The following is a 12,239-nucleotide window of genomic DNA, read 5'->3' as shown; positions in this document are numbered from 1 at the left end:
GGATAGGAGGGAGGGAGGGCGAAAAAATTTGGAACTCAAAATTTTATTAAAAAAAAGAATATTGAAAATTATCTTTACACATAATTGGAAAATAAAATTTTATTTCCAAAAAAGAAAGAATAACAATGATATTCTATATTTTCTTTGAAACCTATCCCAAAATATGCTAAATGAATAAAATAAATTCTGAAAAAACCATAAAATCCTTCATGTAATGAAAATGTTTATGCTTCCTTTGTGAGAAAAAATAGTTAATTTTGAATGTTACTTAGGAAAAAAAGCCTTATTAACTTAATGGGAAAATTGAAACATTTGAAAAATTTGCACTGTCCTGAATAGGCGTTTTTAAGGGATTTATCTAGAAGGCTTTTAAAAAAAATTCGTGATAAATACTTTAAAAAAATTCTATTGAAAATGGACTACCATAAAGCCAAGAAATTTAATATAAATTATAGAACCATGATATGGAAATTCTTCATTACAAATTGGAATTTTCTTAAGCTTTGAAATATATCCTCTAATCTCCCAGCTGTGTCTTCAGAGAATACAGAGTCAACTTACAAAATTACCAACTTACAAAATTCACCAAACAGATACATATCAAAAGCCACATAATACCATATGCTACTTTCTCAGTCCTTTTGCTAGAATACGTTGGCCATGTCTCTAGCATTTCAAGATCTCTCTCAATTTTCAGTGATTATTTGAAAAGAGATATTTATTATTTTCATATCCCTAAAGAGAGACTATGTCAAATGTAGCCTCTTTAAATGGAGAAAGTCTTATGCCTAAAGTGTTATGTTGACTCTGTTTCTCCTGGAATAAGTAACACTGATGAATTCAAAATAGAGAGCTTGTCAGCACCAGCTTTATTTTTTTCATTATTGTCTTATTTTCACGGGGATGTAAGATTGTCCAAGAATTCTAATTTATGTTTAGACAAGTGAAACTAAGTTAATGTTTCTCAGAAAATGCAGGTTTAACCTAGGTTTCTAGCCAAGAAAGACTTTGGAAGCTACAGGCAAGTAGAGGAAGCTAATTCCTCAGCACACCACTAATTTCCCATGTCTTTCTGACTTTGTTCATGTGTCTAGAGTTAGTCTAGGAGAAAGCTTGGAACCATCCATGACTTCTCTCAAAGAAGAAAAAAAAGAATGTCTCTAGCCTCCAAAGTGTCAACTCCTCCCTCTATGCAATCATGCAACTTTGGGTCTGCCTTCTCTCTACCTGTTAGCAGAGTCTTGTGGAAAATTTTCCAGGCTTGGATAGAAATTAGAGATACACTAAGTTTGAGCAGTTTGCTTTTAACTTACATAAGAGTAGTGCATCCTTTTCACATACCACATAATTCTCTTGTGTATAACATTCTTAAGAGCATGAAGCAAAAGCTTAATTTTAGTTTTAGTCTGTTTTTGCTTTTCTTTTCAGAGAAATTAAGCATCATCATGAATGTTGTCACAGCAGAGTTTTGAGTATAAGTACATGCAAAATAATACTGCATGATAGTGTTTCCTTAAATAAATTTAACTTACTTTAACATTCTATATGTTATATGTCTTCTATAATTACTTTTCACAAAATATGACCTGCAACCATATGTTCCTACTGATTGGTACATTTTTAGACATATAAGTTTTATTAATATGTGATTTTAAGTGACTGAATTATTGTCTTTTCTTAGGAGATAGCAAGGTGGAATGGAATCCATTCACATCAATATGTCAAGCACACCTCTTGTGAATCACACAACTAATTCTGAATTCAAGACAAAGAGACCTCGGGTCATGTCAAAAAATGGACACAGTAATGTGAGGATTGACAAAGTTGATGGTATCTACTTACTTTACCTTCAAGACTTATGGACAACAGTTATAGACATGAAGTGGAGGTACAAACTCTCTCTATTTGCTGCCACTTTTGTGGTGACCTGGTTCCTATTTGGAGTCATCTATTATGTGATCGCATTTCTTCATGGGGATTTGGAACAGAGTGAGCATTCCCAAAATCAAACAGCCTGCATTATGAAAGTCAACTCCTTAACAGGGGCATTTCTCTTTTCTCTTGAGTCACAGACAACTATTGGATATGGTGCCCGTTTCATCACTGAAGAGTGTCCTCATGCTATTTTCTTGCTGGTTATTCAACTAGTTATAACAACCTTAATTGAGATCTTTATTACTGGCACTTTCCTGGCCAAAATTGCAAGACCTAAAAAACGGGCTGAGACCATTAAGTTTAGCCATTGTGCTGTCATTACCAAGCATAATGGGAAGTTATGCCTGGTGATTCAAGTGGCCAATATGAGGAAAAGTCTTTTGATCCAATGTCAGCTTTCTGGCAAGCTCCTCAAGACTCACCTTACCAAAGAAGGGGAAATGATACTACTCAACCAAGCGACAGTCAAGTTTCACGTGGATTCCTCTTCTGAAAGTCCCTTCCTCATTCTACCCATGACATTCTATCATGTGCTGGATGAGACAAGTCCCTTGAGAGATCTGACATCCCAAAATCTGAAAGAAAAGGATTTTGAATTAGTGGTTCTCCTTAATGCCACAGTGGAGTCCACTAGTGCTGTCTGCCAGAGCCGAACATCTTATATCCCAGAGGAGATCTACTGGGGATTTGAATTTGTACCTGTGGTATCTCTCTCCAAAAATGGAAAGTATGTGGCTGATTTTAGTCAATTTGAAGAAATCCGAAGAAGTTCAGACTGTACATTTTATTGTATAGACCCAGAAAAACAAAAACTTGAAATGAAATACAGGGAAGAAGAGCAGAGAGAGAGGGAACTCAGGACAATTTTGTTACAACAGAATAATACCTGATTACATTGGAATCCAAAATTTTAACTTTATGAGCTAATTTTCCAAATTGTGAAAGGGTAGTAATCTGTAGAATGTAAGCTCTAATAGGATAGAAACGGTATCACTTTTGTCTATGTGGTTCCAGCCTGTAATACACTATTTTGCACATAGTAGGTACTTAATAAATTTTTGTTGAATTAAATCAGTATATCATCTATGAGGCTACTAATTATAAATATTTGTCAGTGACCTAAAAAATGCCATGAGGTAGAAAAAAATTGATCCTTTCTTTATATTTGGTCAAATCAAATTTTTTTCCCCATGAAAAATTCTCTGGGTGTGCTTAATATGCTTTCTTTAAAATCTCCCAAAAATAAATTTTTCTAACAATGAATTTGGAAGAACTTGGTCAAGCAGAGTTCTAAGAATTTCACTCCCTCTAGAGTTTTGATAGACATTGATGGAATAAATATTGAAAGGAAACAGGACTGTGTAAAGACAATTAGCAAGACAATTACGCAAGATATTTATTGGTTCAAAGAATAAAAAAAATAGACAAAAATCATATGGTCATAATTTAAAATCTTGTTTCTTGGTACTGGGGAAGAGAAAATTATGTGTATATGTGTGTTTCTGTATTGCTAGTTTGGCTACACTTTAAGAGGAATTCTTAAAATCATTAGTTTGTTAAGGTCATTTACTTTTTGCTGCTACTTAATGTGCTATAATCTGTAAGAAAATAATGCTCACATGTATATTGACAGCAATTCATTTTTTAATTGAATTCTTTTGGTTTCCATTTGATTCACTTGAGTACAATTTGGCTTTAAGGTTTTATCCAATGTGTATCATAATCATAAAAGATTCTTTGAAAACTATAACAATGAAGAGAACTTTGTTCAACAAACCTTTGATTATTAACATGTAGACTTAGAATAGCATAGGACATATTCCCCAAAGGTATTCATTACTGTTATGGAAGATACCATATAGATTCCAAAAAGAAAGGGAGATTCATAGATGCTAAGGTCCCACAGAAGCTCATGTTTATAGATGACATTATGCTGAGTTCATCAAGCTCAGATCACTGCAGAGTCTCTAAAGTGAGATTCATAAATGCTCATGAGTTTGTCTTAGGAAAGCAAAGCAAAATGTATTTTCAACACTGTCAGTTATGGTTGGATGGAAATCCCATAGACCTAATCTTTCAGGACATACATCTTGGACAAACAGTGCAGATGAATAACTAATTTCACCTGTAAATGAAAATAGCTGAATTGCCTTTGGGAAATCATATGGTGTTTTTAATGACTCCAAGCATCTTTCTGAAACTAAGATTTATATTTTTAATATCAGTATTCTTTTGACAATATTCTGGTTCCAAGTCATACAATATAATAGTTTCTGAAGAACTAAATTTATAGTTCACTCGAAGTATATAACTGGCAAAGTAGATTACAATATCTTACTGAGGAAGAGCAGGCACAGTAGGTGAGCACTGGATCTGGAATCAGAAAAATGAATTCAAATCCAGCTTCAGATATTTGCTAGCTGTGTGACCATGGGCAACTCTTAACCTGCCTGCCTCATTTTCCTCATCTATAAAATGCGCATAATAACAGCACCTACTTCCCAGAATTTTTGTGAGGATAAAGTGTGATAACAATTGTGAAGCACTATGTAAACCTTCAAGTGCTATATGAGTGTTAGCTATTATTATCATTGTTATTATCATTACTATTATTATAATGGATGTTTTTATAGAAATACATGACTGAAAAAGATGGAGATCATCATACAGTAAAGGAGGAAAATCAATGGGAAATCCAGATGTTTTGGGGTAACTAATAAGCATCAAGAAACCTGGAAAAAGCCCACCAAAACACAGGATGATGAGATATAGAAATAGCACTATATGCTTCCTTGAGAAACAATGCTGAGAAAACAGATCTATTGAAATAACAAAGATTTATAGTGAAGCAAACCTGAATAAAAGTCAGGAAGCTCAATCTGTAGTTCATAGGAATACTTTTAAATAAGATTTTCATAAGATTCTTCTGACATGTTAGTTTTGTGACCTCAATTTAAGTAAGGATTTTAATGTTTGATTAATTTGATACAGAGCAAGATCACAGAGAACTCAAAAACTAATTAGAGAGATAAAATGTGATGTTATCAATATAAAATGTATAGAGTTTAATTTATTTCTGATAGTAGTCTGAATAGATACATCCAATCATACTGCTTATCTCTAAAACTATAATGTGTTATCTATAAAACTATGATTTGGCCAAAGTATACAGGTAGTGAACTAATTTCTTATATTTGAAGTTTCTTAATGCTAAAAGATTCATGCTAAGCAAACTTTCACTGAACTTTGGCATTTTGAAGATTTTCTGGTGCATAAAGCTTTCTTATTGGAAACTGTTAAAAAAACCACTTTGTCGCCTCTTAAAAACCTCAGATAAATAGCAGAATGGCAGTGCAATCTGTAAACAGTGCCTTATTTCAGTAATAAAATATAATTATGTAGCACCTTTCACCCAATGATCTCAAATTGTGTCATGAATATGAACTCATTAAAACTAATTTTCAGACTCTTGTGATATTATTGACACATGCCATTCCTATTTTCTTCCTCAAATTGTGTTTCAAGAAACCTTGAGATACATCAAAATGAATCAGATGTTATTTGTTGAAAGGTATTAAAATAGTGATTTTAGATGATTTTGCCACAAGGCTTCTGTCACTGTGGAAAATGACTGGTCTATAGCAAAAGAATAACTAAAAGAGATTTTGGTCAAAATAGCGGGCTTAAAAATTCGATCAACTTGGCGGTTTCTTATTACAATTCTAAACAATTGATTTAGTCAGTCGGTCAACCAACATTTATAAGCACTTAGTATACTAAGTGCTACAGATACGAAGAAAAGCAAAAATTATTCTCTGCTCTCAAGGAGATGACAGACTTATCAGGGGAAGACAACAGGCAAACAAATATGTATAGACAAGATATACAAATAAAAAATTAGAAATAATCAGCAGAGGGAAGTCACTAGATTTAAGTGGTATCTGGAAAGGCTTCCTGTAGAAGGTGGGATTTTAGCTGGGATTTGAAGGAAGCCAGGGAAGCTAAGATGTGGAGATGAGGAAAGAGCATTCCAGGCATGTGAGATAGCAAGTGAAAATTCCTGGAGTCCAGAGAAGGACTATCTTGTTTGAGGAACAGCAAACAGTCCCAATGTCATTGGATCACAGAGTGTGTGAAAGATGTAAGAAAATAAGAAAGGTGGAGAGATGGGGAAAGTTCTGAAGGGCTTTGAATGCTGAACCCGATTTTGTATTTCATCCTGCAAGTGATAGAGAACCATTGGAGTTTATTGAGTATGGGGGTGATATGGCCAGATCTACACTTTTGGAAGATCAGCTCAGCATCTGAGTAGATGATGGACTGGGGTGGGAGGAGACGAGATAGGGAGACCAACCATCCAGCTATTATAATGATCTAGATGTGGGGTAATAAAGGCCTGCACCAGAGGGGTTGCAGTGTTAGAGGAGAGAAAAAGGGTTTATGTAAGAGATGCCACAAAGGTAGAATTAAAAAAAAACTTGGCAAAATTGTAGGGGAGACTGAGCCAAGATGGCAGAGTAAAGGCAGGGACTCACCTGTGCTCTTCCCCAAACCCTTCCAAAAAAAAGGTCACACTTGTCAGATGGCCTAACAGGACAGAAAAGGAAAATGATAAATATTGGAAGGGATGCAGGAAACTTAAAATACTAATTTACTGTCAGTAAAGTTGTATACTGATTGAGAGCAATTTGGAACTATATCCAAAGAGCACCCATGCAAGCCCTTTGATCTTACAATACCACTACTAGGTCTGTATCCCAAAGAGACGATCAAAAAAAGGAAAAGGACCTGTATGTACAAAAATATTTATCGCAACTCTTTTAGTGGTGGCAACGAATTGGAAATTGAGGGAATGTCCATCAATTGGGGAATGGCTGAACAAGCTGTTGTATATGATTGATATGGAATACTTATGGATATTATGGAATAATATGCTTTAAGAAATGATGGGCAGGATGCTCTCAGAAAAACCTGGAAAGCCTTACGTGAACTGATGCAAAGTGAAATGAGCACAACCAAGAGAACATTGTACACGGTAGCAGCAATATTGTATGATGATTTACCATTAATAACTTAGCAATTCTCAGCAATTCAATGACCCAAGACAATTGTGTAGGACTTATGATGAAAGGGGCTGTCCATCTCCAAAGAAAGAACTGGTAGAGCCTGAATGCAGATCAAAGATACCTTTTCTTTACCTTATTTTTCTTGGAGTTCTGTGTGTGCGTATGTATGTGTGTGTGTTTTCTTTCACACAATGACTTGCATGGAAATGTGTTTTGCGAGAAAGGGGAGATGAGGATGACACCTAGAATGTGAGCCTAGGTCACTAGGAAAATGGTGGAAAACTCAACAGTAATAGGAAAGTTATAAAATGGAGAAGATTTGGGGGAAAGAAAATGAGGTCAGTTTTAGACATGTTAAGTTTAAGATGTCTACAGGACATTATAGATTGCCAGTAGACAGTTAGAGATGAGAAACTGGGGTAAGCAAAAAGCTTAGGACTGATAAGTAAATTTGAGGATCATTAGAATAGAAATCATGAGACCACTAAGTGAAAGAGTATATAGAGAGAAGAGGGCCCAGGATAGAATGCTGTGGGATACCTACAGTTAGCAGGCATGATCTGAAGGATGATCCAGCAAAGAAGAGGTGAGAGGAGGAAAACAAGGAAAGATTTTGGTCACACACACACACACAACCTAGAGAAAAGAGAGTGTCAAAGAAAAAAGTAATCAACAACGTGAAAGGTAGCAGAGAGGTCACAAGGGATGAAGACTGAGAAAAGGCCATTAGATTTGGCAATTAAGAGATCATCAATAACTCTGAAAAGAACAGTTTTGGTTGAATGAGGAGGTCAGATGGAAGCTAGACTGAAGAGAATTGAGAAATGGGGTGGAGCCAAAATAAGGGAATACCTAGAAATAGTACATTGAACACTCCCCCTTCCCCCCCACACACTTTGTGCAAAGCAAAACAAAAAAACCTCCTGCAAACAGACCTAGAAAATGCACCAGATCAAATCATGATGGGGAAATCCAAGAAAAAGTCTCAGTAAGTCATGTTTCCAACCCTAGTTGATATAGGATACAGATTGAGAAGTCTATTGGCATTGGGAACTGGGTCCATCCAAGAGTATGGCAAAACACTTCAGTGCCCAAGGATAGTCCATACACTAGGGTAAGAAGGAGTCCCAGATCCACACTGGGGTATTGTAGAGTAGGGGAATAGGTACTAACCGGAAGTTTGTCATTACTATCCAGTTCCAAGTTATACATTGAAGGTGGACCTTTGCCCAGGGTTGGTATTTTGAGGGTAGGGAGCAGACACAGGCCCTAGACTGAGAGAAATAAATTCAGAAACAACAGCAGTAGTGTGATGCTGACCCATAGAATAGATCAAAGTCTCAGTTCCATCTTCTAGCCCAGTCTGAATTCCAGGGTAGGAAGCCCAGAATAAAGAAGAGCTTCAGAATGAGGAGAGTTTCCCAGCTGACTCATAATGGCTGAGTCCAGAAGTCTACTGTGCTCAGATTAAAACCAAGGAAAGAGACTTGAAGAGCACAGACCAAGGAGGCAACAGACTTTGCCCTGGATCAGACCACTTTGGGAGCACAGAAAGCTTGCAGGTCTTCAGTCTGAGCTGTTCCTAAGAGCCTGAAACAACACAAGCCTCCAAGAAAGCAACAACAAGACAAATCCAGACTTTTGCTCCATAAGTTCTAACATCATTTGAAACTAAAGGAATCAGCAAACAACAGTAATGAGAAGAATCACAATAAAAAGCTATTGTGACAGGGATATTTATGACACAAACCCATAAAAAAAAACAGTGAATAACTCCAAAATGTCTACAACAAAAGTCTCAAATAGAAAGAGTTTGAGTACAAATTCATCAGGAATTCCTAGAAGAGATGAAGCAAGAGTTTAAAAAGGAAATAAGATGTTTTTATAAATGAAGAAACAATAAGAAAGAGAATTACTTTCTTAGCAGAAAGATACAAAATTTTGGCCAGGAAAAAAATTCCCTAAGTGGATCATTACAAGATAATGACTCAACAAAGCAAGAAGAAATATTAAATTGAAGTAAAAAACTCTGAAAAATAAAAGAAAATGCACACTAGCTCATGGCAAAAACAATTGACCTGGAAAACAGATTGAGATAAAAAAAATTAAGAATAATTTTACTACCTGAAAATTACCCAAAAAAGAGCCTAGAAACCACATTTTAAGAAATCCTGAGTGCAGAGGGAAGGTGGTGGAGAAAAGGCAGGGAATCACCTGAGTTCTCTCAAATTCACCTCCAAATACCTTTAAAATAATGCCTCAAAAACAAATTCTGGAACAGCAGAACCCACAAAAGGAAGGGGTTAAACAATTCTCCAGCCTAAGACAATTTAGAAGGTCAGCAGGAAAGGTCTGTCATAGTGGAGTGAGGGTGGAGCACAGGCCATTGCAGGCTGCACCAGATCAGATTGAGCCCCAGCAAATGAGGAACAGGCTTGGGGGAAACTGAATCAGCAGTGGCCACTTCTGTAGGTCTCAGCCCACAGACAGTAAGGGGGTCAGAAAACTGGTCAGGAGGAAATTAAAGGAGTTACTTTGCTGGCAACTGGGGCAGGACTTTGTGGCATTGCCCAAACTTGGATCTGGGTCACAATATTGGGTTTAAATCTCAGAACAAAAAGGAACATTAACACATCAGAGCTTGTGGCCACAGGAGAGCTGGGACCCTGGTCACAGTTCCAGGGCAAAAAAGAGGGCGTATAGTCACTCACAGACCTGAGCACAGTCCAGGAAAGAGTAAATACATCTCTCCCTAGATCATACCACCTTTGAAGAACAGAAAGCTTACAGACACCCAGAACTTGCTTTGAAAACAGCAGCACAAAAACCCTGAAGCTTGGGAAAGCACACCCTCCACTCCAGAGGCAGATCTCCACTTTAGAATATTGTTAAAAATCAAGAAATAGACTGGAAAATGAGCAAACAACAGAAAAAGCCCCCACTGACTACAGAAAGCTATTATGGTGACAAGGAATATCAAAATACACATGCAGAAGAAGACTACAAAGTCATAACTGCTACATCCAAAACCTCAAAGAAATATATAAATTGGTCTCAGGCCATCGAAGAGCTCAAAAAAGATTTTAAAAATCAAGTAAGGGAGATAGAGGAAAAATTGGGAAGAGAAGTGAGAGAGCTGCAAGAAAATCCTTTTTAAAAAAAAAAGAGTCAACACCTTAGTAAAGAAAAAAATAAAAAATACTGAAGAAAACAATACCTTAAAAAACACAATAGGCTAAATGGTAAAAAGGGGTACAAAAACTCAATGAAAAGAAGAATGCCTTGAAAGGGAGAATTAGCCAAATGAAAAAGGTTATACAAAAATTCACTGAAGAGAAAAACTCCTTAAAAAGCAGAATTGGTCAAAAGGTACAAAGAAATACAAAAATTCACTAAAGAAAACTCCTTAAAAAGTAGAATTTTCCAAATGGAGAAGGAGGCCCAAAAGTTCACTAAAGAAAATAATTCCTAAAAAATTATAATTGCACAAATGGAAGCTAATGACTTTATGAGAAACTAAGAAACAATCAAACAAAATTGAAAAAATGAAAAAAGAGAAGAAAATGTGAAATATCTCATTGGAAAAACAACTGACATAGGAAGTAGATCCAGGAGAGATAATTTAATTATTGAACTACCTGAAAGCCATAATGAAAAAAACCCTAAACCCTAAACATCGTCTCTCAAGAAATTATCAATGAAAACTACCCCAATATTCTAGAACCAGAGAGCAAAATAATAATTAAAAGAATACAACATACACCTCCTGAAAGAGATCCCAAAATGAAAACTCTCAGGAATAGTATAATCAAATTCTAGAGCTCTCAGATCAAAGAGAAAATATTGCAAGCAGCCAGAAAGAAACAATTAGAATATTGTGGAGCCACAGTCAGGATACCACAAGATTTAGTAGTTTCTACATTAAAGTATTAGAGGGTTTTGAATATGATATTCCAGGAAGCAAAGGAGCTAGGATGACAACCAAGAATCATCTACCCTGCAAAATTTAATATGATCCTTCAGGGGGGAAAATGAATATTAAATGAAATAGAAGGCTTTCAAGCATTCCTGATGAAAAGACCACAGATAAATAGAATTTTTTACTTCAAATATAAAACCCAAGAGAAGCATAAAAAGGTAAACAGGAAAAAGAAATCATAAGGGTTTCAATAATGTTTAACTGTTTACATTCCTATGTGGGAAAATGATATTTGCAACTCCTAAAAACTTTCTCATCATTAGGGCAGTTAGAAGGAGTATACAGCAGTCAGGGGTGTAAGTTGAATATGATGAGATGATTATCCAAAAAGGTAAAATTAAGGAGTGAGAAAGAGGAATGCACTGGGAGAAGGAGAAAGAGAGTGGTAGAATGGCATAAATAATCTCACATAAAGGAGACATAAAGAGCTTTCATTTATTATTGAGGGGAAGATGGGGAAGGTGGGAGAGAGAGAGTGAATCTTGCTCTCATTGGAATTGGCTTAAAGAGGGAATAACATGTACACTCAGCTGGGTATAGAAATCTATCTTACCCTACAGGAAAGTAGGAGGGGAAGAAGATAACAGAAGGGAAAGGAAGGGAGAGAAAATTTGGGGTAGTTAAAAGACATAAGTAAAATACTTTTGAAGATGGACAGGGTAAAAGGAAAGAGAAAAGGATAGACATGGGGGAAATAGCATTGAAGGAAATGCACACTAATGAAAAGTGTGCAAAAAAATTTACAAGTGTCTCTGATATATACCTCATTCTGAAATTATAGATAAATGAGTCAAATTTATAAATATGAGACCCATTCAATATCAATTGATAAATCATCAAAGAAAATAAACAGTTTTCAAAATAATCAAAGCTATCGATAATCACATGTAAAATGTGCTAAATCACTAATGATTAAAGTAATGTTAATTAAAACAATTCTGAGTTATCATTTCATACTTATCAGATTGACTAATATGAGAATAAAGAAAAATGACAAATGTTGAATAGATGTGGAAAAATTGAGACACTAATGCACTATTGGTGAAGCTGCATACTGATTTCAACCATTCTGGAGAGCAATTTGGAACTATGCCCAAAGGGCTATAAAACCATGTATGCACTTTGACCCAGGAACACCATTACTAAGTTTACATCCCAAAGAGATTTAAAAAGAGGAAAAGACCTATATGTACAAAAATATTTACAGTAGTTCTTTTAATGATGACAAAGAATTGGAAATTGAGGGATATCAATTATCA

At 35.6% G+C, this 12,239-nt stretch overlaps 1 protein-coding gene across 1 annotated transcript; it reads left to right on the top strand.

Annotated features, from left to right (window-relative positions):
• The first annotated feature begins 1,697 nt into the window (after nt 1-1,697).
• Nucleotides 1,698-2,848, top strand: KCNJ15 (potassium inwardly rectifying channel subfamily J member 15). Its single transcript, XM_036746794.1, has one exon. It carries the CDS (start codon nt 1,698-1,700, stop codon nt 2,823-2,825), a length of 1,128 nt encoding a protein of 375 aa, XP_036602689.1. The 3' UTR covers nt 2,826-2,848.
• Nucleotides 2,849-12,239: the final 9,391 nt, after the last annotated feature.

This window comes from Trichosurus vulpecula, chromosome 2 (assembly GCF_011100635.1).
Source record: "Trichosurus vulpecula isolate mTriVul1 chromosome 2, mTriVul1.pri, whole genome shotgun sequence".
NCBI classification, from domain to species: Eukaryota; Metazoa; Chordata; class Mammalia; order Diprotodontia; family Phalangeridae; genus Trichosurus; species Trichosurus vulpecula.
The sequence above is the reverse complement of the archived record's forward strand: the minus strand, read 5'-3'. Positions and strand labels throughout refer to the sequence as shown.